Source organism: Leptonychotes weddellii, chromosome 7 (genome assembly GCF_054177405.1).
Source record: "Leptonychotes weddellii isolate Sample4059 chromosome 7, ASM5417740v2, whole genome shotgun sequence".
Lineage (NCBI taxonomy): Eukaryota > Metazoa > Chordata > Mammalia > Carnivora > Phocidae > Leptonychotes > Leptonychotes weddellii.
Window position 1 is genome coordinate 55302012 of NC_138375.1, and position 27816 is coordinate 55329827.

A 27816-nucleotide genomic window follows, 5' to 3' on the forward strand; every position below is an offset into this window, starting at 1 on the left:
AATTACCTGTCACATAGCCATCCTATTTCATCAGTTCCTCTTTGTAAACTGCGTGTTGGAAGGGAGATATCCAGACAGAGAAGGAGTATGGACTGCAGCTGTAATTTAGCTCTCATGCTGGGTTTTTCACAGTAATAATTTAAAATCTATTAAACAAGAGGTGGGAAAAGACCTGTCAAATAAAGAAATGTGAGTATTACTCTTTTTAAGGCTGTTTGTTTTTTAAAAACTATTCTCGTATGTATCTTAGATAAGGAAGGGTAGCTATGTATTTCATATTAGAAATTTATTTTTATGAAATTATGATGTTTTCAACCAAATAATTGATATTATATATTGCTGATATAACATTTAATACTAAATGAAAAAATCATTCCATTATATATTATATTTTATACCTGCCGTAGGCAAATGATTCGTATATATCTAGCACAATTATCATATAAGAAGTACCTAGTGAAAATCTGTAACCTCAGAAAATGTTATCTTGTCTATATTTCTCCAGAATCTAATGTGAATTATGTATGTACATTTCTTTTCTTTAGTCAATAATTTTATGCCAACAATCAAAAGGTTCACAATATTTCTAATAAGTTATCATTGCACCTTATTCTAAAGCATTTTGAAAAAGCATGGAGAAGCAACAATTCGTCATTCCTGGCAAAAGGACTTTAGCAAGTATCTTTGCTTTTTTGGTATCTCTTTGCTAGGACCTGGTTTCATATTTTTTGCTAGTCCTTTAAAAATATATACCATTATTTCTTGAAAGCACAGACACCAGGCATATCAGAACCAGCTAAAGCCAAACTGATGTTTAAAAAGCAAATATTATGTCATAATGGCATATCAGTCCTTTATCCTGTTCATACTGTTCCCCCACCTGTCAGGAACCAGAGAAGTAGAATTGTTCTCATTTAGAACTTCTAGGACTTCTTTCTCTTGATTTGAGCTATGTACAATGGAAACTATAGTCTGACTGGAATTTAATGTATTTGAAATATGCTTGAAGTTTCAGGTGATTCATTATGCATATGAACAGTATTAAAAGTACCTAGATCTTCTATCCATCACTTTAGAATTTGTTTTAAAAATATGTATGGGGCACTACAGGAGATTGCAAATGTAAACCTCTATCCAGGTATTTATATAAACTTACATATACACACCTGGATTTTGTTATGTACTATCTATCAACCACTTTGCATGAAAAGAGAAGAGAGTAAGAGGTCTGCAATATAGGATGTCAAGATATTGTTTTGATAGATAAAAGTGAATCCTTTAATCAGCAAATGAATGAAATTAACTCTTCTTAATTGTCCTAATGTCTTTATAATGAGAAATCAGCATACATATTTTATCAACACTTGTTTAATGGAATGGCATTTTAAAAAAATGATCATTGTAGGGGCGCCTGGATGGCTCAGTCAGTTAAGCATCTGACTCTTGGTTTCCGCCCAGGTCACGATCTCATGGGTTGTGAGATCAAGCCCACCTCGGGCTCTGTACTCAACAGGGAGTCTGCTTGAGATTCTCTCCCTCTGCCCCTCCCCCACTCACGCTCGCATACACGTGCTCTCTCTCAAATAAATAAATAAATCTTTTTAAAAAAGGGATAATTGTACTGCTGCTACTTCTAATAAATGAAAATGGTAGGCACTTTAAATCTACATCTGGTTTCTTTATCTACATATAGAGTCTGATTTTTGGCTGTATTTCTTAGATCCCAGCGTTTGAATTTTGATGTATCATCTCCTAATGGAATTCTTCTCTTCAGAGAAGCTAGTAAAATGATTTGCACTTATGGTGAGTATCTTTTTCCGTATTTGTCTCAGCAATATAACTTTATCTCTTCGGAGAAAAGAAAGATGTTAGTTATTTTGTTCTTTTGAACCTTCCTATCTGTATGAATTTGTGAAGTGGGTAATAGGAGTGCAGAAAGTCAGAGCTATCCTACTGGCATCGAAAGTAAGTAAGCAGCACGCCTTTGACTACAAATCATGCCTGAACAACTTGATGAATTTCTTTTGGATAAAATTGCAGTGTCAGTGAGCAAAGGGAATACACTAGATAGAATACTGAAAAGTTAGAGCATATTCAAAATTGCCAAAAGTTACATCAGGGAATTTGCTACTGTGAATCAAGGAATGCTTAGACCAGTATGTCACCAGCACTGAATTTTGGAAAAATATCCTGCTAAAGAGCAGTAAATATTTTATTACAGTGAGTTTTTGGGCACTGCACCCTTAGAATCAGAGTTCTATAGTAAAGCTGGTCCTATTCAATTATTGTCAGAAAATTCGGTTGGCGGTTACAGTTGAACCTTAAAACTACCATAAACCCTAATACTTGCCAATTCTGACAGCTTCATCAATGAAATTCTCAACTCTCTGAGATCTTTATGGAGCCTGGGCATGGGGGGAGGATGGATAAGAATCCTCTGTTCTACTTTGCCCCATGAATGCTGCCTCCAGGCTGGGCTCTGTGCGGTGCTCTTCTTGAGAGATGGTTCCCTGTGTCCTCTCCTCTTATTCTCTGTTTTGCCTGTTGGTTCTTACTTTTCCAAATCAGTAGCCAACTCTGAGTACATTTGGTCTCAAAAATTACCTGTAATTTTCATATTTCTTTTTGAGCACCTTGAAACAGATTTTGCAAAATTTTGTAAAGCCTCTTTAAGTGTCTGTGTGTGTGTGAGTGTGTGCACACATATGTATAGGAACAACCACTAAAAGTGTATCACCTTTTTAAAAGTAAAAGCCTGTTTTGTTTTGTTTTTTTAAAAAAAAGGCAGAAAAATAAAAATTGTTTTCACTTCAATTCAAAACCCATTCTGGGATGATAATCTATATGCATTGTAGACCTCTGTTAAAAGTGCTTAGTCTTAATTGTGCATTTGATTTTTAGAGTTTGAGATTGTAAGTGTATGAAAACTCCAGAAAGCACCTATTTAAGGCAGTAAACTTTCACTCTCCTATATTCATCTGTACCAGCAACTACATTGTCACAATTTTTTTTATCTGTTGGAAATAGACACTTTAGAATCATATAAAGTAGAAATGCTTTGCCTCCTAAAGGTAAAAATTGACCCCTTCTCAAATATTCTCAATGCAGTTTGCTGTACTTCCAGTATATATCTAACTCCTTTCATTGTTTTACCAAAGATAAATGTCTGGACCATTTTCCAAAATGGTATCTTAGAAAAAGCATAGTTTTGGGGACACCTGGGTGGCTTAGTTGGTTAAGAATCCAACTCTTGATATCAGCTCAGGTCTTGATCTCAGAGTCATGAATTCAAGCCCCGCACTGGGCACCACGCTGCGAATGGAGCCTACTTAAAAAAAAGAAAAAGGGCGCCTGGGTGGCTCAGTCGGTTAAGCGACTGCCTTCGGCTCAGGTCATGATCCTGGAGTCCCGGGATCGAGTCCCGCATCGGGCTCCCTGCTCGGCAGGGAGTCTGCTTCTCCCTCTGACCCTCCCCACTCTCATGCTCTCTCTCTATCTCATTCTCTCTCAAATGAATAAATAAAATCTTTAAAAAAAAAAAAAAGAAAAAGCATAGTTTTTGAAGATTAAAAGCTCTGAGTACCAATCATAGTACCAACCCTTATCAACTCCATGCCCATCAGCCAAGACACCATACTTCTTTGTGCCTTGTTTTCTCATACACGAAAATAGGAATAATGACTACCTACTGACCTACTCGTCTACTTAGAAGAGGTGGTTAAGTGAGCTACTCTGGGTAAAGGGCTTGGCACAGGGTGTGACATGGAATGGCATTCGGCGAACATGCATCTCCTTGATCCAAAGCCATTCTCTTAGACTCACAGAACCAGCCTTCTTTGGACAGGGTTTCACTGACCACATCACTTTTTGGTTCTACTCTTGGCTGGGACCACACCGCCCTGCTTCCTTCTGCCTATAATAAGTGCTTCACTTCTATTTCCTCGCTTTTAAAAAGGAAATAATATTTCTTATTAGGAAACAATGTACGTATAAGAATTGCTTAGTAGTTGATAGAGCTTTAACTGTGGAAATGTCAGATTTCTGTTATCAATCACAATTGTATCTTTCCTTCTTTTTCTCGATCCAGTTTCTTTCACTAAGTGTAATTTTTCCTTTGGGGCTTATTCACTATTACATTAGGACTGATAAGAGCAGTGACTTTCTCGTCCAGTGTTACTGGACCTCTAGGACAGAATGTATGTCCAGCAAGTGACACCAAAAACAATCTCAGAACAATGCCAAATCTATCGGCTTCAGAAGCTACCCAGTTCTCTGTCACGTTGTCTGACATAGGCAAGGCATTGCAGCAAAAGCTGAGAAACTTAACTATGTGAGGATTACATTGGAAGAAGAAGAGGAGGAGCAGACAGAAGGAGAGAGAGGAAGAGTGGGAAGAAGAGAAAGGAGGTGAAGCAGAAAAGAGAAAAAACCTTCAAAGCATTCTTGAGAAGGAAAGCCAGTACGTTTTCTTACCCTAAAGAAAAACTAGGGCATTAAAGCAAGGCTCTGCACCTTGGCTTGGACTAATAATAATGGTAGCTTTTATTTTTTTATTTTTTTTTTTTTAAAGATTTTATTTATTTATTTGAGAGAGAATGAGAGAGAGAGAGAGAGCATGAGAGGGGGGAGGGTCAGAGGGAGAAGCAGACTCCCTGCCGAGCAGGGAGCCCGATGCGGGACTCGATCCCGGGACTCCAGGATCATGACCTGAGCCGAAGGCAGTCGCTTAACCAACTGAGCCACCCAGGCGCCCCGGTAGCTTTTATTTTTTAATTAGCTATTACATGCCTGCTCCTACACTAGACCATTTATCATTCATTAGCCTATCAGATCCTCAAGGTGGGTATTTTTCTGCCACTCAGTACTCATTTTGCCTTGGATAAGTTGCTTAGCCTTTCTTGCTTCAGTTCCCTGTTAGACGGAGAAAAGAATACCTACTTCATAAGGTGGTTACGAGGATTCAGTTCAATAGTGCATGGCAAGCTCTTAGACCAGTTAGCTTCTGTGATGACTGTGATGAAGAAATCGAAGCTCACAGAGATTAAGAAACTTGCCAAAGATTGCATAGCTACCAAGTAGTTGAATTCAAATTTCATTCAGTCTGTATAACTTCAAGCAATAGTCCTGTAGGACTCCATAGTCCTTATTGCCACTTGGGAGTTGCCACAGGAAGATTGTGCCTTGGGTGTTTATGAGGAAGCACAGTTCTTTAAAGTATGGTGATTTCTATCCTAAAACTTAAGGGAAACCAAAGGCTCCGTGGAAAAATGTCCTTCAACTTTGTCAGCCCTGACTTCAACACATGCACTTTACATAGAATAATAGAAAAATATCTTTTGCCCTTCACTGATTCCCATGCTGGCCCCCATCAGCCAAGCTGATTTGATCTATCTTCACCCCCTGTAATGCTTTATTACCCATGCTTTTACCTCTGGAGACTGTAATATGCTCATGGAGGGAGATCATGTGGTCACCATCCAGAAGGCTGGAAGATAAGGGAGAGCATGACTGGGAGGACACAGAAGAGCAGCATTATTTATTTCTTTGGTAAGCCAAGCGGAAGGGAGGGGAAACCCATGGAGGAAAGAGGCCAGAACATTCTGTGATTCCTTCTGTCCCCATCTTCACTGGATTTCTTCTCTGCTCACGTCTCATGGGCAGTGTTTGGGCAGTCAGTGATTGGGGTGGTGCAGAACAGGGAGGACTCTTTTTCATTAGCACCTGATTTGTTGCATATTTTGTGGAACACCTCTACCTTGCTGCTCAGTGAGACTGGCAGAAAAATAATACTTTTGATATGCTGTTTTATTTATCTGCATTCTGTCATGATATACTTTGATGTAAGTTTTTAATTTTGCTTCAGCTCTCAGCCGTTCTCGCCGTTACAGCTCAGGGTCAGCAATGAGGTCAGCCACAGTAGCACAAAACAATTTCCTGTTTGTACAACCCAGGTAACATTTGGATGAGGATTAAATTTTACCACATTTTCTACTAGCCCAAGCCTATTATTTCTAATGAGTTTTAAATTGCTTCAAGAACATGTATTTCAAAACTTAGTGCTGTGATCCATTCAGCCTGAGCAACTTAATAAAAGAAATTTCTTTCTTAAATTTTTGCTTAAAATGTTGCATGCAGTGTAATAAATGTTATTACTTTGGAAGCCGACTTCTCAGTTTTAAGAACTGGATGTTTTTTATGCTCAATTTCCATTTGTCTAATCTTTTCTTCCCTTAGCCTCTGGGTACTGGTATCTTTAGTGACATCTATTGGTTGAAGAGTGCACAGAAGGGAGAAATAGTGATTATTCTCATAAGACTAGCCAAAATGGAACTGCTTTTATTCCTTCCTTAGATAACCTGATTTAAGAAAGCTCAGTGTGGGGCGCCTGGGTGGCTCAGTTGGTTGGGTGGCTGCCTTCGGCTCAGGTCATGATCCTGGAGTCCCGGGATCGAGTCCCACGTCAGGCTCCCTGCTCAGCGGGGAGTCTCCTTCTCCCTCTGACCCTCCTCCCTCTCATGCTCTCTGTCCCTCATTCTCTCTCTCCCAAATAAATAAAATCTTAAAAAAAAAAAAAAAACTCAGTGTGCGAAAATCTAAACTTTGAAAATGGATGGAACAGTTATGATTATTCACTACATATAAGAATTTATATCAGGGTTCTTTAAGCAGTATATATGCTTCAGGTGCATTTAAGGTATGACTTAATTATATCCTTAAAATGGATTTGTAAAGCAATGTACAAGCCACTGTTACTTATTGTGACCTAGAAAACAGACTAGTGGCTTTCCAGCTGGATTTTGCAGAGCCCAAGAGATCTGTGTAAGTACCATCGAGGCTCTCCAGATAGCGGGGAGGAAAGCACCCTCCTGCCACCTTGACCAGAACCACCCAGCTATGTAGTTGTGCTAGGTTTGTTTGTAAAGGGGATCACCTTTTGAAAAGTTTTTTCTTAAAGACCTTGAAAATTACTGGCATGTACTATTAGAAACGTTGTAAGAATGAAGGATTATGATTGTATATTTATGTTTGAGTGATTACAAAAAGATAGTTGAAGAGTACTTTGGTCCTCAAATAACTAGACTTCAAAAATATCACCAGGAAATAACAGTTCTGGAAAACAAACTATCCAGGAACCACGTACGTGGCCTTGTACTTGGTTGGGGACATAGAGTGACAAAGTAGTACAGTAAAGCTCACAAAAGTCTTCTGAAGGCAATGGAATGATCAACCCCTTGAGGATCCCAGCACCAGGATCAGGTGGCTTACAAAAGCAAGACCTTGAGGAACACGTTCCACGGCAGATCCACTCATGTTGGACTTGGCTCCTCTTTGCACACAAGCAGAAAATACTGAATAAGCTGTCAAATAAGTGAGGGTGATCTCCAAACAAGTGTGTGGAGTTCAGTGGATTCTTTCATCCAGGCAGCTAGAATTTATTGAGGATTTACTATGTGTCTGATAACTGTGAGAGTTACAAGGGATAGGAAAAGAAATAAGACACACAAAAAAGAATCTTACTGATTCTTCTCTTGAGGAACTTGAGTCCAGCAGGGGATTCAGTCAAGTAAATGAAGACTTAGGATGCGTTGTGCTCACATTTATGCTTGAGAAGCACACAGTACAATGGGAGCCCAGAAGAAGTTTCTAACTCAAACTGAGGAGTCAAACAAGGAAGTACCTTTTGAAGGAATAGAATAGGGCCCAGAAGTTTGAAGATGCTATTTCAAGCAGACAGTAGCTTTTACGAAATTTTACGAATAGAAAACATTAGCGTGGTGTTAGCAAACTGCCGAATTTCAGAATAGAAAGTGAAAATTCGGATTATCTCATCAGTCAAAGGTAACCATCATTAACAGTCTAGTGTGTGCTTTTCCATATTTTTTTATGTGTGTATAGATATATTTTTCAAAAGTGATATTATAATATACTTGCTAATATGTAGTTTGCCTCTTTTACTTATATCATGGTCATTGCTCCATGTTAATATATATAAATCTACCATATCTTTTTTTTAAGTTTTTTTAAGTTTATTTATTTAAGTAATCTCTACACGCAATGTGGCGCTCAAACTCACAACCCCGAGATCGAGAGTCGCACACTGCCCCGACTGAGCCAGCCAGGCATCTTTACCATATCTTCTTAAATAGCTGTAAAATATTACATTGTATGGTCATACTATAATTTATTTATTCACCTTTTGATAAATGTAATTTTTTATATCTATCCTGCACTTTGTTTCAGTAAACAACTTCGTACATTTAGCTTTGTGAGCTTCATTCATTCAACAGATGTACATGGGGAGCAGCAGGCACTGTCCTTGACTCTTTGGATACCTCAGTGAGCAAAACTGAAAAAGAGGTTACTTAGTATGTTAGGAGGTAATAAGTGCAATGAACGAAAGAAAGTCAGGAGAAAGAACATTAGAAGTACCAGGGATTGGAAAACATGTTACAGTAAATTAAGTAAAGTGATAGAGGTAAACCTCATTGAGAAGGTGACATCTGAGCAAAGACTTGGAGTAAATGAGGGAGTTAGTCATGTGGGTATCTCTGTGAAGAGTATTCTAGGCTGACAGAATACCAAGTTTTAAGGTCCTGAGGCAACAGTGTATCCGGCATATCTGAAGAACAGCAAAGAGATCAGCAGCTGGAGCAAAATGAACAAAAGAGGAAGTTATAACAAGAGCAATTTCGTGTAATGTCATCCCTGTAAACAATTACCAGGACTTTGACTTTAACTCCAAGTGAAAAGAGCAACTTTAGAATGTTTTGAGCAGAGGAGTAACATGATTTGATACTGGCTTTGACAAGATGATAGAATGGTGAGAAGTGGTTAGATTTTGAGTATATTTTGAAGGTAGAGCAAGTCAAATTTCTTGATGGATTGGAAATACGGTATGAGAGAAATAATGTAGTCAAGGAATTTTAGCATGAACAAATGGAAAGATGAAGTTACCACTAACTGAGTTGCATGTGAGGGGGATCAAAAGTTCCATTTTGGTCATGTTCAATTTGAGATGTTGATTAGACATCCCAGTGGGGATTTGAAATACAGAGTTGGTATACAAGTCGGAGGTTTGGAAGTTAGGTCCAATCTAGAGAAACAAATGTGGAAGTCATTGGCTTTGAGGTGGTATTTAAAGCTGCAAAAGTAGGTAAAATCACCTATGTGGTGGGTGAATATAAATATAGAAGACTTAGATTTGAGTCCTGGGGTGCTCCAGTATTATGGGTAAAGGAGAAGAGGAGGAACTGGCAAAGGAAGGTGAGAAGGAGCAAGCACTGAAGTTAAGAGAAGATCAGGAGTGTGTGTCTTGGAAGACAAAGAAGAAGAGGTAATCAACTGTGTCAAGAGCTGTTCGTGAATCAAGTAAAATAAGGATTAAAAGTTGACATTTGGCAACAAACAGGTCATTGGGAATCCCGAAAAGAGCCATTTTCAGTGCAGTGGGCATAAAAGAGAATGAGAGGAGAAGACCGTGAAGATAGTTCTTTGGAAGAGTTTTATTACAAAGGGAAGTACTATCTAACAGGGAGGTAGGGCCAAGAGATGTTTTTTGTTGTTGTTTTTTTTTAAGTAGAAGATATAACAGCATGACTTATATTCCAAAGAGATGATCTAATAGGAAATAAAGATTGCATAGGAGAAAAAGGGGGAAATCTATTGGTGCTATGTCCTTAAGCACGTAAGAGGAGATGGAAGCTCGTTGAACACATCAAAGGGTTGGCTTTTACAGGAGACAGCACATGGGAGTGTAGATGCTAGTAGATAGGCAGATATTGTAATGAAGTTTTAGAATTAGAATATATTCCCAGAAATGGATTTATACATTTTTATATTTTTAATAAATATTTCCAAATTGCCCTCTAGAATGATTATATTAATTTATGTTCCCAACAATTTGATTATTTTCCTGCATCCTTATCAACACTGCCTTATTTTAATCTTTTTCAATCTGAAACAGAAATACTATATTCCTTTCCACTCTTCATAGCTTCAATTCTGTCCCAAACCATTTATGTCCAGGGGCCTCATATGATTTTTGCAGAAAGAGTAGGTTGAGAGACCTGAAGTAAGGGAATGTCAGCAAGCTTGTGGTTCTCTTCCCATAACTGTTCTGTTGATGAATGAAGACATTCAACCTATCGAGCTGTCAGCTAAATATCACTTTAAAATTTTAGAGATTAAAAGGGAAAAAGAAAAGGTAAATCAATGTAATGGATTGCTTTATAAGCCAGGAAATAACATTGTCCATATTATTAGTTCTTCCTGGTACACGATACTACTATAGTGTTTTATCCCTTGAACCTTCTTTCTTAAGTATTCTTTTGAGGACACAGAGAACTGGTAGAGTGTGGGGCAGAGAACCACCCTGTGACCCCATGATGCAGCCGATTCCTCTATTGAAGGAACAGAGGGAAGGTGTTCAAAGATACGGCACTGACCTGACTTTGAATCATGTATTAGAAGGAAGTGTATTATTCTACACCCCACACACCCAGCTTCTCCTCCTCCTCTTTCCCAGGCCATAGCTCCCTATGCGTGAACGTACAGGCTATTAGAGTGCAGAAAGCAGTGAACCCTCAGCTGTATGTATTGCTACAGTTTATGTTTCCTGAGCGCTGTGCCAGTTACTATGGTAAACACTTTACACATGCTGTCTCCTTTACTCCACACAAGAGCCTTGTGAGTTATAGGGACCGTTATTATCCGTATTTTATAAATGAGGAAACTGACTTATGGAGGTTGATAGTCTGCTCAGACGCCCAGGTAGTAAGGAAAGATGTAGGATTCAAACCCAGTCGGTATGACTCAGAAGCCCAACTGGTCCATCACCCCCTCATGTACTATATGTTTACCTTCTGTCGGAATATTGTCTTTTATATAGTCCTCTGGCTGAGGCCTGTGAAGGAAGGCCACTCCTCTTTGGGTATAAGGAACCTCTCTGAAGAGGACATCATGGAGTCAGTCTCACTCAAGGAAGAGGTGGGGGTCTCAGAAGGAAAAAAAAATTAAAAAAATGATTTTTTTTTTAAAGACCTGGAAGTAGATCTCAGATAAACAGAAGAGGAGATTTTGCATTTTTTAATGTGTATCCTCTGAATCTAGACAATTGAGAATTGTCTAGAAGGGTACTTCTGAGTGCTGGAAGCTAACCCCAAAAGACCAAAACAACAACAAAAAAGGTTTCTCAAAAAAAGACAGAGAATAGAGGTTAAAAAAGAAGAACCCAAACAATATAAGCTAATAATGAGGAAAATATTTCTAATAAGCTGAATTATCTGTATCAAGAGTCCTCTGTGCTTCTCAGTTTTTTCCTCGTGATTTAGTGAGATTTCTTTTCCTGCCGCACAAGTACGAGAGTAAGGACAGCAATTCCATGGCACCTGTGCCCCCGACTCTTGCCCACACTGGCCTTTGGCCAGGTCATCCATTCACTTCACAGCGTTCTGTCCCCGAGCCCCAGGGCAGCCTCTGCACCCACTCACCAGGCCTCACGGTAAGAACATAACAGTACCTCATTCCCCTGCCTGCAATTATGGCATTGTAGTCAGTGGGAAACAATTAAAGATTCTCCTTTTGATTCCAAACTTTGGAAGTCTTTATTTCATTAAGGAGAGTATCATTTCCTTTTGTGCTTCAACAGTGGTGCGGAAGTGGCAACTGTCAGTGGCTTCGGTGGCTGCCACCTGTCAGTGTCATGGAGATCGCCCTCCTAGGAACTTCCTTCCTGAAGCAAGGAAGGAGGTGGGACCTGCCAGGCACGGGGTGGAACAGGGACGGCAAGGAGGGTTGTCACACCTCTAAAGTAACTTCAGAACCAAACTTGAGCCTTGTCACTTTTGTTCTCAGTAATGTGAGTCTGACTGCGAGAGCTTAAGCTGTTTGAGTGCAGGGCGTCCAATTTCAGTGCCTATTATTGAATAACACATATTGGATAGAGCTGAATTATTGTGAATGAAAGACTCGGCCAAGCCTTCTCTTCCATGATCTTTCATTGCCACCACGGAATGCTGAGGCACCTGAGCTCAGGGAGATGCAGTTTCCTATTTCAAAAGTATTACTCATTCTACTTTTCCAAGGTCATGATGGTATACCGTCATACTAATTAATTTATTTAATTAAAATAAATTAACACGGTTGTGTCTGAAACAGCCCAAAAGGCAAGCTATGTATATTAAGTGGCAACTTTAACACAGAGGTAAAAGTTGGTTTTCTAAATGAGTAATCCTTAATGGAGGTTATCCAACACTTTAAAATCAAAAATTTTCCCCCATCACAGTTCTTGGTCTTCCTCTTCCATCTTTTGCTGCAGAATGTAAGACCTTTAATTCTCCCATAAGGACATCTGCATTAAAAGGCCCCTAAAGATGATCCGGTTTTCTCCCTTTGACCCTGGCCTTTCCAACAAACCAAAATGTGTAGACCATGCATACCCCCAAACTACTCTAGCTCTTTCCATCACATGTAAGCAGTGCTTTGATTTTTCTGGGAAAGAGAGGATGGGGAATGTCTGCCTTGTTTTATATTGAATTTGAGGCAAAAGTAGAAAAGCAGTGGTTGAGAACTTTGATCTCCTGCAACATCTTGCTTTCTCAGACCTCCATGCCTATGTGCTTTAATCTACCTGGTTACACACTCCCCCCTCCCCTTCCAGTCTTCCTGGAAAACCGTGTTTGATCCTTGAGAAATAACCTGCGTTATGAAGCTTTCCCCACTGCCCTCCTACCCAAACAGTCAGTCTCTTCTTCTGTTCCCCTAACATTTTAGCACACATCTCTGTGTTTGTCGTACTGTATGGGATCATTGATTTATACATCTGTTTCCCTCACGAGACTGAGCTTTTTCAGAGCAGAGATTTTATTTCATTCATTTATTTATCCGAGCACCTCACACGTAGTAGCTGTTAAGTAAATACAGTCATACTGAGTTCAATCTTTATGGAACTTACTATATATCTCTAAGGTAAGTTAGGATGAGTCATGAGAGAGGGTACAGAATTTAGTATGGAGTAAATTCCAGGATCCATCTCAGCCTTCTAGTCTGAAGGTGTTGGTCAGGTATTGTCATTTAGATGTGTAAATTATAAGCAAAGCCTTGTGGGCTTCTAGGGATGCACAGAAGAAAACTTGTGCCTGGAGATGTTTCAGCAAGGCAGATCAAGGGGAGGAGACCTTTGCCACGGGGCGGACCTGTGTTTCATGCTCCACCAGAAGTACTGGTCCTTCTTAACCACATAGCATGTGGTTACCATAATACACACACCAGTCAGGGCCCAAACAGGGAAAAACAAGCACTATGACATTTACAGAATAGGGAATTTGTTTTATGAATTAGGTGTTGTACAATCTTGGGTGAAGATGGGAAAATAGGTCAAAAGGGAGAATTGAAAGTTCAGGAGAAAAATCACTAACCAGCCCTCCTGAAACAATGGCATGGATGGACAATGGGAGCTCACAGGGCAATCTAGAAGCTGCTGGTGTGGGACCATGAAAGGATGTGGGGTGAGAGGGAACTGTTGTAGGACAGAAGTCAGGGGAAGACTGTTGCCTCTGCGTAGCTGCCATTCTGGAAGTTTGCTGCAGAGTAGTTGGTGGTGGCCTTGGAATCATTCATCAGCAAGGCTGGTAGTTCTTTTTTTTTTTTTTTTAAGATTTATTTATTTGACAGAGAGAGAGGGAACACAAGCAGGGGGAGTGGGAGAGGGAGAAGCAGGCTTCCCGCTGAGCAGGGAGCCCAATGCGATGCGGGGCTCAATCCCAGAACCTGGGGATCATGACCTGAGCCGAAAGCACACGCTTAATGACTGAGCTGGTAGTTCTAGTCACAGAGCAGGAAAGAACAAGAACAAAGTGAAACCCAGTGGCATTTCTACTATTTTTTCTCACTATCTTTGATCACAATGACCTTCAAAAAACATGGCTGCTACATCACTGGGACCTTACAAATCTCACATAGATTTCTCTTTTGCCCAATTCTAGCCCACAACCATACAGGGAAATGGGTTCTGGGACACATAATTCTTATGTAGCCAGATTGATACAGTATAAAACCACAACAATATACCTCTAAATTTTGTAAGTTGAATTTAGTTTCAATTTTAGAAGCAGTACTCACATAAATAGGAAAAAACAGAGGTAAGAAACATGTATGACTTTATAGTTTTTTGAAAAACATTCTTGGGTATTGCCTAGAAACATGCCTTACCTAGCACACATTTCAGAAACAGAAATTGTTGGTTATCAATGCTAACTGCTATAAAAAATCTTAAGCATTTCTTTGTCTTCTGATGGTCAACATAGAATTTAAGTACAGTTTTTAAACAGTCATCTCTTGAGACCTTCCGAAAATGATCTAAGGACAAAAGGAAGTAACATTTGTTACGCACTGTGCCAAGAACTTCTGTCTCATTTCATCTGATTCATAGACGTTGCCTGTGAGGCTCCTAAAAGTGAAGTAACTCAAGATCAGATTCATGTAAAATTGTTGAAAATTCACCCCAGAATTTAGAGTAACTTATATCTCAGTCTAGGCTATCTTTTTCTCTTGACTTAGTTGGTTATTTACTCCTATTTTTTAACATCTTATTGAAGAAGAGATAACATATATATTAAAGTATGTAAAGTGAACTAATTCTAAGAGTGCAACTCAGTGAATTTTTACATACCTATCTATATATTCATATAATCACCATCCAGATAAAAATACAAAATTTTTCCAATACCCTTGATTGGTATTCCTTGGGCCATTTGTACTTCTCAGGTAAACTGCCTTTTATATATATATATATATCTTTTTTTTTTTCACTACATGGATGGTGTAATTCTTGGAACAATGATAGGAAGAAGTGAACCTTAGCAGTAAAGTGAAAATGTTAAATAATGTGCCTCATAACTGCTTTGAATTACATCTCCTTATATCACTTTCTCTTTCTGCTTTTACCCTAAAACAGGTAATCAGATCCTGTCCCTTGGGAGCCTCTCAAAAGATCAGATTTATCCAATGAAACTCAAGGGCATCTCCATCTGCTATTCAGCTCTCAAATCTGCCTTGTGTGGAAATTATGTCAGCTTTGGCGTCTTCAAGTTGTATGGGGACAACCATTTTGACAATGTACTCCAGGCCTTTGTCAAAATGCTGCTGTCAGTGTGCCACAGTGACTTGCTAGTAAGCAGTCGTGCATCATGGGAGTCTTTGTGTGAAATGTGAAGTAACACCACCACAGGCTTGGAATGGTTATAATGAAGCCCGGGGAGTTAGAATAGCACCAGAACATTTTATGTTTTAGGACAACCTCTTGATTTAACTTAAAGAATTTTAAAAACTATAGTGGCTGTATGTATAATTAAATGTACAGTTTTCGAAAATTGCAGCTACCACCTCTGACAGATCGGTCATCCAGAGTGCTCCAGGTTCAGCATCCAGAGAAAATGTAAATAGCAATTTCAACTAATTGCTTACAACTATGCTAATAATTCAAAAAAGGTCCGTTTCCTGGAGCAGAAATGTAGGACTGGCTGCAGAATCTTCTCCTTCCATCTATTTCCCCTACTCTTCCGCCTTCCTTTCCATGAAAATTCTGGTGTGGCAGAAAGAATGCTGAACTCCGAGTTGAGCATACGGGTGCATAGTCTCTACTCTGCCACTCACTAGTCATTTACCTTGAATAAATCACCTTCTCTATTTCTCCAGGCTTTAATTTCCTCACCTTTAAAATTAGTAAATTAAACAAAGTGATCTCTAGGTCCCTTTTCAACTCTACCATCTAGTTTCTATGATTTATGTCAGTGGTTTTCAAACTTTGAGGCCCATCAGAATCACCTGGGGTGTTTGTTGGAAATTTAAATTTCCAGGCTCCTCCACTGAGCTGTGTCATTATCAGACTTTTTTTAAACATCCCTGCCTGATCACACAAAAGCTACTATATGCCCAGTGTGGTTGCAGTAATTACTTCAGTAACAGCCAAATTCATGCTCAGACTTAGTTCAGGCTTTCCCACCTGCCCTCCCTGCCAAAGTTATAAGTAAGATCTAGGGGGCCTTTGTTAGCCAACCCATGTGAGAAATGCTCCTTGACAAGAATGGACAAACGGACCAGCATCATCCACTTCCACTGTTCTAAGCTAGTCTTAATAGAACCACAACTCAAGCCAGAGTGGTTTAACCTCAGTAGTAGAATGGGATACTCGTTGAAGGCTACCCGTATGACAGAAATTACAAAGTAGAAACTTGACTCGGATCAGGCATGGGTTCTCATCGAGAAGACTCTTCACTGCAGTTGAGGTCCCCCCAAAAAACTGATTGTGGCTCCAGGAATTGCTCTAATCATTTTTCTAACAGGGAAGCAAATCTCTAACTCAGTAATTCTCAAAGTTAAGGGCGCATAGGACTCCCTTCATGTGCGTGTTTAAAATGCAGGTTTCAAGACCTCGTTCCAGAGCATTTCATGTAGTGAGTCTGGAGTGGGGATCAGGAAACTGCATTTTTAATAAGCATCCCATGTGATCTTATGGAAGTGATCTTAATCTCACTTTAATAAACACTGCTCTGGTTTATTTCTCTTATGAGTGTTATGCTTCTTTGATACTGGTTTGAGTTCCATGTAAAGTTTTCCAGGTATTTTTCTCATGCACTTATCTTTTGCCTATAGTATATGGCAAGTATTAAGCCATTGACCAAATCATGATTTAGTTAGGTGGGTTGGCATTTGTAAGTAAAACAGACTATGATGTCAAATCTTATTACAACAGCAAATACCTTTGTATTAAAAAAAAAAAAAAAGGACTGCCTAGCCACTATTAAGTACTGTTCAGTGTTACAATATCCCCATCCAGAAAAATAATTCAGTCTTCTAAATTCCATACGACAGAGATTTTATTTGCATTTAAGTGTTAGCCATATAAGGTAAACTTGACATTACTTGCAGTGCTATAGCTTCAAATTAGGATTTCTAGAGATCAAGAGATTCCTTTTAGAACCCCTTTCAATACTGAATTGCGAATCATGATGTCATGTGTTCCATGTATTTATTTTATGTATTTATGTTTAAGTAAGTTTACAATTTCCAATATTATAAATGGCAGTTTCTACTAGACCTTAACATGTCTTTTGCTTCCCTTTGGCTTGACACTTCGTTATCTCTGTGTTGTAGCAATATCGGAAACTGAGCCAGTCTTACTATCCACTCCTGGAATGTCTTACCCAGGACCACATGAGCTTCATCACCAACTTAGAGCCTCCTGTACTTCTATATGTTCTCACATCTATCTCAGAGGGACTCACTACTCTTGGTAAGTATCACAGAGAACATTATTTCCAGAGGAAAAGCTTGATTGTGGTCTCTTAATATAAGTGCTTATTGAGATGATCTACAAAGAGGAAAAGATGGCATACCCAAACTGAAAGATTATTTTGTAATTATTACTTGAAAGTGAGAGAATGCCCTTTTTTCGTATTTTGATGTACAGCTTATTTCTTAATCAGCTTAATTAAGGTATAATTTACACACAATAAAACTCATTGATTTTAAGTGAACAGTTCAGTGACTACTGACAGATGTATGTACATAGTCATAAACTACCACAACGAAGATATGGAACATTTTCTTCACCACAAAAAGCTCCCTCGTGCCCCTTTCTGATCAATCCCTTTCCCCTGGCCCCAGCCCCAAAGAACCACTGTCTACTTTCTTTCACTATAGTTTGCCTTTTCCAGAATTTTGTCTAAGTTGAAACATATGATATATAGACCTTTGTGTCTGGCTTCTTTGATTGAGCATAATGCCTCTGAGATTCGTCCATGTTGTTTTGCAAATCAATTTATTCCTTTCTGTTGCTGAGTTATTATTCCATTGTATGGATTATCACAATTTATTTATATATTCACCAACTGATGGCTATTTGGGTTGTTTCCATTATTTGGTTATTTTGTACAATGTTACTATGAACATTCGTGTACAAGTCTTTCTGTGGACAAATACTGTTTCTCTTGGGTAACTACCTAGGAGTGGGATTTCTGAGTTGTACGCTAAGTGTATTTTTAACATTATTTAAAAAAACAACAACAAAAAAAAAAACAGAAAACTACGACACTGTTTCCCAAAGTGACTGTACCATTTTGCTCTCCCCAGCAATGTATGAGGGCTCCAGTTTCCCTGTATCCTCCCTAACACTTGCTATTATTAGTCTTTTTAATCTTAGCCATCTTAGTGGGTGTGAAAAAGAATCTCATTGTAGTTTTAATATTTATTTACTGAATAATGATTTGCACATCTTTTCATGCTTGTGTGCCATTTGTGTATCTTTTTCATGAGTATTTATTCAAATCTTTTACCCATTTTTTTAACTGGATTGTTTATCTTGTAAGTATTTGTTACATATTCTGGATGCAAATCCTTTATCAAATGTGTGTTTTGCAGATATTTTTTCCGTCTTGGCTTTTTATTTTCTTAACAGTATCGCCTTATTACAAGAGCAAAGTTTTTAATTTTGAGGAAGTCTAATTTATTTATTTTTTTCTTTTATAGTTCATGTCTTTTGGGTCCTATCATAAGAAATATTTGCTTAACCTAAGGCCAAAAAGGTTGTTTCTATGTTTTCTTCCACAAGTTTTATAGTTTTTTATCTTATGCTTAGGTCTATGATCCATTTCAATTAAACTTTTTGTATATAGTATTAGGTATGAGATGAAAGCTGTTTTTTAATATTCAGTTATTCAATTGCTATAGCACCTTTTGTTGAAGAATATCCTTTCTCTATTTAATTACTCTGTGCCAATTCTATACTGCTCTGATTTTTAATTTTTGTCCTAACTTTATGGTAAGTCTTAAAATCAGATAGCATAGACCTCTAATTTTGTTTTCTTCTTTTAAAATTGTCTTGACTATTCTGGGTTCTTTGTCTTTTTATATAAGCTTTAGAGTCAATTTGTCAGTTTCTCTTGCTAGAAAAAAAAAGGAATAAGGGAATTTTGGTGGGGATTGCATTGAATCTCTAGCCCAATTTGGGAAGAATTGACATATTAGCAATATTGAGTGTTCTATTCCTGAAAATGGTGTATCTGTCCATTTATTTAGATCTTCCTTAATTTTTCTCAACATTTTTGTAGCTTTGAACGTATGACTCTTGTACATATTTTGTTATATTTATAACTAAGTATTTTATATTTTTATGCTATTGTACATAGTACTGAATTTCAATTTCCTTTTGTTCTTGGCTACCATGTAGAATTGCAGGTGATTTTTTTGTATGTTGACCTTGTATCCTGCAGCCTCAATAAACTCACCTGTTAATTTTGGTCGCTTCTATAGATGTCTTAGGATTTTCTACATAGATGTGTCTGCAAATAGCTTGTCTGCACATAGACAGCTTATCTCTTCCTTTCCAATCTGTATGGCTTTTATTTTTTCTTGCCTTATCACACTGGCTAGGACCTACATGTAGTACAATGTTGAATAGAAGTAATGATAGCAAACATTTTTTCCTTGTCTCTAAGGAAATGTCTCCATTCATTCTTTCACCATTCAGTATAATGTTAGCTGTAGGTTTTTATATAGATGCTCTTTATCTTGTTGAGAAAATTCCCTTCCATTGTGGTTTTCTGAGAGTGTTATCAGGGATGAATACTGAATTTTATCAAATTCTTTTTCTGCATCTACTGAGATGATCATGCGGTTTTTCTTTTTAGTTCTGTTTATACATTACATAATGTTGATCATCACATTGATGGATATTTGAATGTTAAACCAACCTTGCATTCCACACTAAGTTACAACATATTATCCTTCATACATATTACTGAATTCAGCTTTCTAAAATTTTGATACAGACTTTTACATCTATGTTTATGACAGATATTGATGTGTTCTGTAGTTTTTCTATGGTTCTTCTTCCATATCTTTTATTCTTTGTCTAGTCTCCTGTATCTTTACCTTGTTTTAGCATCAGTCTAATGCGCTCATAAAATGACTTGGGAATGTTCCCTCCTCTTCTATTTTCTTAAAAAGTTTGTGTAGAATTGTTATTAGTTCTTACTTATTGTTTGATAGAACTCCCCCATGAAGCCATTAGGCCTAGATTTTTTTTTAGTAGGTTTTTAACTACAAGTTAAACATTTTTAATGAATATAGGGCTATTCCAGTTATTTATTAGATTTGGGGTAGCATTTGGTAGTTTGTGTCTTTAAAGGAATTTCTCTGTTTCATCTGAGGTTCATCTGACATGACATAAGATTATTCATAATATCCCATTGTTCTACAGTTTGATTTCTGTAAGGTCTATGGTGATGTTCCCTCTTTCATCCCTGAAATTGACAATTTGTGTCTTCTCTCTTTTTTTTTCTTGATCATTCTGGCTCTAGATTTATCAGTTTTATTACAGAGAACCAGTTTTCAGTTTTCATTGATTTCTCTGTTGTTTTCTTTTATTTCCTTAATTTTATGTACAGACTTTGTTATTTCCTTCCCTCAGTTTACTTTGCTTTTCCTTTTCTAATTTTTCATGTAGAAACTTAGATCACTGATTTTAGACCCTTCCTCTTTGCTGATATACACATTTAATGCTTTCATCTAAGCACTGCTATAGCTATTGCTCTCAAATTTTGTGTGTATTTTGGGGTTTTTTTCTGTTCAACTTAAAAATATTTTCTAATTGTCCTGCTGATTTCTTCTTTTATCAATGGATTGTTACTGAGAGGCACAGTGTTTAATTTCTGTATATCCAGAGGGGTTCCGGATACCTGTTATTGATTCTAGTTTAATTCCATTATGGTCATAGGATATACTCAATGATTGTTATAACCTTTATTTTTATTGCATCTTTTTTATGGTTCAAAATATGTGAATATTACGTGGGCACTTGAATGTGCATTCCATTGTTGTTGGGAAGAATGTTCTGTAGTGGTCTAATTGATAATGTTTAGATTTTCTACATTCTTACTAGTTGTTTGTTTGTTTTCTATTTATTCTATGAATTACCAAGAGAGAAGTGTTGAAGTCTAACTATAATTATAGATTTTTCCATTTCTCCTTTTAGTTCTATCAGTTTTGATATAAAGCATTTTAAAGCTCTATTATTAGGTATGTAAATATTCAGGATTATTCTGTCCCTTTGATGAATTTTCCCCTTTATCAAGAAATGACCATCTTTATCTCTAGTAATACTCTTTTTTCTGAAATTTATTTTGTCTAATATTACTAACTTCTCCAGCTTTCTTTTTGTTAGTGTTGCCTCTTTTTCCATCATTCCTGTGTCTTTATATTAAAGTTGGTTTCTTGTAGACAGCAGGTATTTTCTATTGATATTGTAACAATTTTTACAAACTTGGTGGCTTAAACCAATGTAAATTTATATCTTATAGCTATTTGGGTTTTTTAAAATATTTTATTTATTTATTAGAGAGAGAAAGGGAGTGGAGGAGGAGCAGAAGGAGAGAATCTCAAGCAGACTCTGCGCTGAGCGCAGAGCTGATGCAGGGCTCAATCTCACAACCCTGAGATCATGACCTGAGCCAAAATCAAGAGTGGGACGCCCAGCCAACTGAGCCACCCAGGCACCCCATCTTATAGTTCTTTAAGTCATAAATCTGACATGGGTCTCAGGCTAAAGTGAAGGTGTCAGCAGAGCTGTGTTCCTTTCTAGGAGAAATTCCATTTCCTTGTCTTTTCCACTTTGTAGAGACTACCTAAATTCCTTAGCTCATGGCCCCCAGCAAGATTGCATCTATAACCACTCTTCCATAGATACATCTCCCTCTAATTCTGACCTCTCCTGCTTCTCTCTTTCACTTTTAAGGACCCTTGGGATTACATTAGGCCTACCCAGATAATCCAGAATAATCTCCCTACTTTTCACTCAACTAATTAGCAGTCTTAATCCATCTGCAATCTTATTTATTCTTTGCCATGTAATCTAACATATTCACAGGTTCTGGGAGTTAGTACATGGACATAGGACATACTTGCCTAATATATAGCATATAGCTGGGTCATATTTTTATATCAAATCTGACTATCTCTGCCTTCTCATTAGTGTTTCAACCATTTACATTTAATGTAACTAAACTACAGAGGGAAGGCCTCTGTAGTTTAGTCGGGGCAGGGATGGGGGTGCGTTCCAAGAAGAAGCAAAGGATGGCACAAAAGGCAAAAACAAGGAATGGTGAAGGCAAATGAAAAGTTGAACCAACTGGAAACCACCAGACCTTTCCTCATCAAGTCCACTACTAATAAAATGTTCATTATTAATAGAGTATGTTGTTATTTTGAACACATTCTTGAATTGGAGGAAGTGGTGTGAATGTAACATGGGAGCAAAACATTCAGGAAACATTTAGAAACTTAGAGACCTTGTACATTAGTTTCTCCCACCAAAAACATGCTAAAGATAGAAGAAAGCTATGAATTAGCAAACTAAGTGATGGGCTTGGTGTTTCAGGGATTGAAACAGGAAAACACATGGAAAGTGAAAAGGGGGACAGTACTGTGTGTTGGGCACTTTGGTAGTCTTTACACACTTCCCCTTACTGATTTCTCCCAAAGCCTTGCGAAGTAGGTGGTATTAAGCATATTTTACAGAGGTGCAAATTGAAGCTCCATAAAGTCAAAACATCTAGAAAATATAGATTCAAAACTAGGCCCACCTGTTTCCAAAACTACTGCACCACCCATACAGGCCTTTTGTTTCTGAAATTGCCTTTCACACCATATTTTTCCAAGACCTCCATCCTCTCTTCTGCCATGGTGAGAAATCCTGGGCCGAAGCCAAATTTTAGCTCAGCCCCATTATCATTCTCCTGACTCAGTTAAGCAACTCTTTCCTATACAGTTAACTTTTCAGAACAGCTTTCCGTGATGGGTCTTAGTGAACAGGAGGGCTATTAATGATGCATGTGCTTCCTGTGGAGACTGGTTGCAGGAGAAAAGGAGCATTTGGTTGTTTTTAGTGCCAAACAACAAGTTGCTGGAGAGAACGAAGTGCCTATTAGGCTTAAAAATTGTATCTACAATAGTCTAAATCACAGACGAATCCTTCTTAAAAGATTCTGAATACCGAGAACCAGGACAAAATATAAAAATTCATGACTTCTGCTCATCCTCTTATGTCAGGAGAGTTTCATTATTTGAATCTCAAACAATAGCTTGAGCTGCAGATAAAGAAAACCAATAATAATACACAGTCATCAGCACTATTCATTCTGTTTTTGATCAAATGGCCCTTGATCCTTATGATTCCACACCTTTCAATCTACCCTAAACTAACATTTATCCATTTCAAAGTCCCCAATCATAAATCAGCCGTAATGGAAGCTCTTCTTCTTGCTTTTATTGCAAGGATATATGCTCCAACCTTCATGTCTAAAGTGTTTACCTGGCTTTTTCATAGCTGACTCAGTAGAATGGAACCTTTTAATGCAACCTGCATGGCATGTGGTCACCAAATCTATGTGAAGTCTTCATAATTTTTGTGTGATTGATAGCATATTGCTCTTCACTGGTGAGGGAAACGGTATCTATTTCCTGCTTGCTTCCTTTTGTAGATATTAAGTTACTTAATCCATTTACTTTCGTGATTGGGACTTCAGAGGTAGAAATGTGAAGGAAAAGAGAAAAGCAACAAAGCTCAACAAATCTGTGCCTGACTCTTAGGCCTAGATGTTTTCCACTGCATGATATTACCTCCTGGAATTGTAAAACCAAAGCTCCCTTTTCTGCAAAGTAACACAGTTGGGGGGAGGGGAGATAAAAAATCAATCAATCAATCAAACACCATAGTTTTAGGAGAAAAAGAGCCCCTTTCTTCAAAGGAAAATATAGCAGTACAGTTGACTTGCATGTGGAGCTTCCATAGCTCCACAGTTTCCCAAACTATTGTCCGTGGCCATCTTTTAGACCTTCAGACAACCCCTCCTGATCCTGCATCAGCTACCATCATCCTCAAGTTTAAATGCATTCATCTATCTATATTTCAAAACTTTCTCCCGACCTACTTCTTTCTATTTATTATGCCATTTCTCTCCAGAACGATGTATTTGAAAGAGTTTTTAAACCATGGTGTTATATCAGTTCTAGGTATTATTATTAAACACAACTCAAGACCTGTAAAAACCTTTCTCAGATTAGCTTTGTCTGCCCATTCTTTAATTCAGCTAAGAGGGCACCTCTGATCTAGGAAGGCACACATGTCTCAGAAGCTCAGAGATTAATGAGAATAAGAGATGAATGACTGCCTTAGGGAGTGTATAATCTGCTGGTTCCCAGCCCTACTCTCCCAGTCCACTTTCCTCATCTGCATCTACCATTTTCGCCACTTTTTGAATGTTTTTAATTGTTTCTTTTGTCATTTCTGTTACTAATCATAAACTCCTCGGGACTGTGTCCATCTCTTACCTTTAGCCAGAAAATCCGGGTAGTGTCATGCTATGAATCAAAACCATGAACACTGGGGGCACCTGGGTGACTCAGTCATTAAGCGTCTGCCTTCAGCTCGGGTCATGATCCCAGGGTGCTGGGATCGAGCCCCGCATCGGGCTCCCTGCTCGGCGGGAAGCCTTGTGTTCCCTCTCTTGCTGTCTCTCTCTCTGTGCTAAATAAATTTAAAAAAAAAAAAACATGAACTTTGGATAAGCTCTTTATCTCTCAACTTCGTTTTTCTCGCTTGAAAAATGCAAATAACACCTACTATATACAAAGTGGTTGTTAGAAGTAATTTTAATGTACAAAGTAGATAATTAATAAATGGTTGCTGTATCATGTCACTCACTTGCTTTAAAAGAAGCCTTTAATAACACCTCTGTTGTCTTTCAAATAAAAGTAATGTCTCAGCCCACTATTGGATGCCCTCGAGGAAGACCCCAACCTACTTTGTCAGCCTTCTCTCTTTTGACTCCCTATACATTCTTTCACTCAAACCAAAAGTCCTACTCCCAAATACACCCTCCTCTTTCCATCATGAGGGCACACCAGTAGTACATCATCTTTTGAGCCCCTTGTATTTTAAGAAAGTGTTTGATGCTTGCATATATTTTTGCTTACTACCTAATTTTGTGTAATATCTACTTGATTTTAGCGGTTAAGAACATAGCTCTAGAATCCAGCTCCTTGTTTATTTTCATACAGTGGCTCCACAGTCATCTAGCCATGTGGCAGTGGACACATCATTTAATCCCTCACTATTCTTGCCTGTGAATGGAAATAATAATAATAGTAACTATTACAGTGAGGATAATAATATAACTATTATTGTGAGGATGCAAAATAATAATTCATGTAACTAACACAGTAAGCTCTCATTAAATATCAGCTGTTTTTATTATGAGAATTTCTAGTTGTTTTCTTCTCATTCAAGTCTGCAAGATATTTTACAAATGATGAGAAAGGTTAAGTGGTTCTTTCAAAGTAACAACAGAGCAAGTAATTGGAAAAGATGAGATTTGAAACCAGAGCTCTCTGACCCCAGAATTCCTACCTTCCCACCGCTTTATGTATATTGTGCTAATCTCTCTACCTGAAAAATGTCCTTCCTTATATCTAACTAAAATAACTTTCCCAGGCCCATCTCAGGTTCTGTCTCCTTCAAAAAGTCTCTTTGATTCCCATCCAAATGTGATGTCTTCCTCAAATCCTCGCAGCGGTGTGTCACTCGTTTGTACCCAGCATTGTGCTCCAGTGACTTATATACTCCATCATGAGATCTTGGACACCAGGGTAGGGGTTGCCCCTGAAACAGAGCACTTTGCCCCAATCTACACCCTGTTTCGTGTGAAGTGGAGCACTTTGCACCAAAGAGATATTTAATAAAGTCACTTGAGTTGAACAGAGGGTTGTTAAGGTCACAAATGGAAAATTCTGTCCAATCCAATCCAGGAATCATTTCCTTACAAACACATCTTTATACCAGGTCCTGTAGTAGACACTAAAGAGATTAGCAAGGCAAAAACCCTGCCCTTAAGGAATTTACAGTTTGATAAAAGTGCTTTGAAACCAGAAAGTGATTTTTTTAATTGGAGGCATTATAATTAATCAGATGAAAAAACACTTCAGTAATGCGAAGGAATTCTCATTTATTGTTCGTACAGATACAGTTGTCTCCTCCAGCTGCTGTACCAGTTTAGACTACATCGTCACCTACCTCTTCAAGCATATAGCAAAAGAGGGCAAGAAGCCACTTCGATGCAGAGAGGCTACCCAGGCCGGTCAGAGACTATTACATTTTATGCAGCAAAATCCAGATGTCCTACAGCAGGTAACTGGTGGTCGGTCACCTGACTTAAGAAACAGAGTTTCCCAAAAGCCAGCCTAGACCCTGAATATCTCTTAGAGCAAATGGTCCGGTCAAGACTCTTTATCAGTTATTCTCTAGGAGTATTTTCCCGGAAGATAGGATAGCACACTCGCCCCAGGACTACTCACCCTCAAGAGATCTCTTAAGTCGTTCATCTTACTCCAGTGAAGCTAGAATTCAAAGAAAGGATAGCTCTTCCAGAGGCCTGAAAGAAATAAAAGGCGAAGCCAGAACTAGAAACAGTCAAGCTCTGGTTTCTTTCTTGGAGCCTCTAATAATGTCTTCTGAAGTTTGCCTTGTGAGTACTCTGGTCCATCAGGAAACTGCCATTTGCTGAGCTCCTAGTCGGTGCCATACAGCTTGCTGGGAGCTTTCCGTTCATCATACCACAATTGGCATTCTTCCCATTTAAGATAAGAAATCAAGGTTCAGATAGATCATATTCCCCAGAGCATTTAAGTAATAAATAATAAAGCCACAACTTCTTCATTTTCAAACGTGTTTTCTGACTGGCTAATATGAGTTAGGTCCAAGTTTAATATTGTTTTTTTAAAAACTCACTTCTGCAAATCACAGTAACAGCACGCATAAAAATAAATAACACGTGTCGGAAATATTTCCAAGAGAATAATACCATTGTTCTATGGAGATACCATCAGTATGATATTTTCCAGTTCTACTAACTTTGGAAACTTTATACTGCTTCCAGTTGTTTTATTTTGCCAAATTACCTTCATAATAGTTTGTGGTTTGCAAATGTAAACACTTCAACAAGGTTATTAGCCAACAAACAAGGTGCCTGCCACCAGCAGAAAGTATTACTCTGAGCAAAGAAATGATGAACGTAGAATGAGCCAGCCATAGGTGAGGTTTTCTTCCTGGCTGTCATTTTTTACAATTATTCAAATTAAATTATGTAAACTTATTTTGGGTGATGTCTCAGCCTGTTGTCTTCCTGGCAAGGAGGTGTGTGGTTAAGATTTTGTGTAGCTAGACAAGGTGCCGTCGGCCTCTAAGTATTTGATGTGACCCTGGAAGTGTTAAGGACGCGTCGGTGATACAGTAAAGAGAAGAGAAAGGTAGCACATGTATTGAGGACCTTCTGTGCACAAGGTGCAAGAGCCACTGAGACTCGTAAGACATAATTTCTCTCCTAAAGGTGCTATCAGGTGGGACAGAGATAATTGGTTAGTTACTAGGTAACTAACCACTTACATGATAATTTGATTAATATAGTGGTGACAGAGATTGACACACGAGGAGAGGACTTTCAGAGAACTCTTCTCATTTACACCCCCACAATAACCCTGAAATGTGGATATCATCACCCCCATTTTATAGGTGAATAAACTGAGACACACAGCAACTGGGAAGTGGAATGTGAACCAAGGTTTGTTTGACTCAAAAGCCCAGGTCCTTACCACTTACACTGTTGACTCTCAAGGGCCTAGTTGGTAGGGATAAGATCTCAGATTCACCAGGAATGCCATTTCAAACTATACATTCTATTGAGATTTGGGTGTACTCCGCTTCCCGTC

The 27816-nt window shown here is 38.2% G+C and overlaps 1 protein-coding gene across 8 annotated transcripts in view; it reads left to right on the forward strand.

Moving 5' to 3' along the window:
* The window catches only part of RANBP17 (RAN binding protein 17), a 310785-nt gene that overhangs the window by 262422 nt on the left and 20547 nt on the right, over positions 1–27816 (forward strand). For 6 of the 8 annotated variants that reach the window (XM_081826302.1, XM_081826303.1, XM_031030345.2 and 3 more), the window contains 4 exons: positions 1721–1803; positions 14954–15168; positions 17152–17290; positions 26073–26239. In XM_081826302.1, the coding sequence (XP_081682428.1) occupies positions 1721–1803; positions 14954–15168; positions 17152–17290; positions 26073–26239 (604 nt within the window). Of the gene's footprint in view, positions 1–1720; positions 1804–14953; positions 15169–17151; positions 17291–26072; positions 26240–27816 lie in introns of those variants that run through there. The other 2 variants (XR_014146975.1, XM_081826306.1) reach the window with 2 other exon arrangements.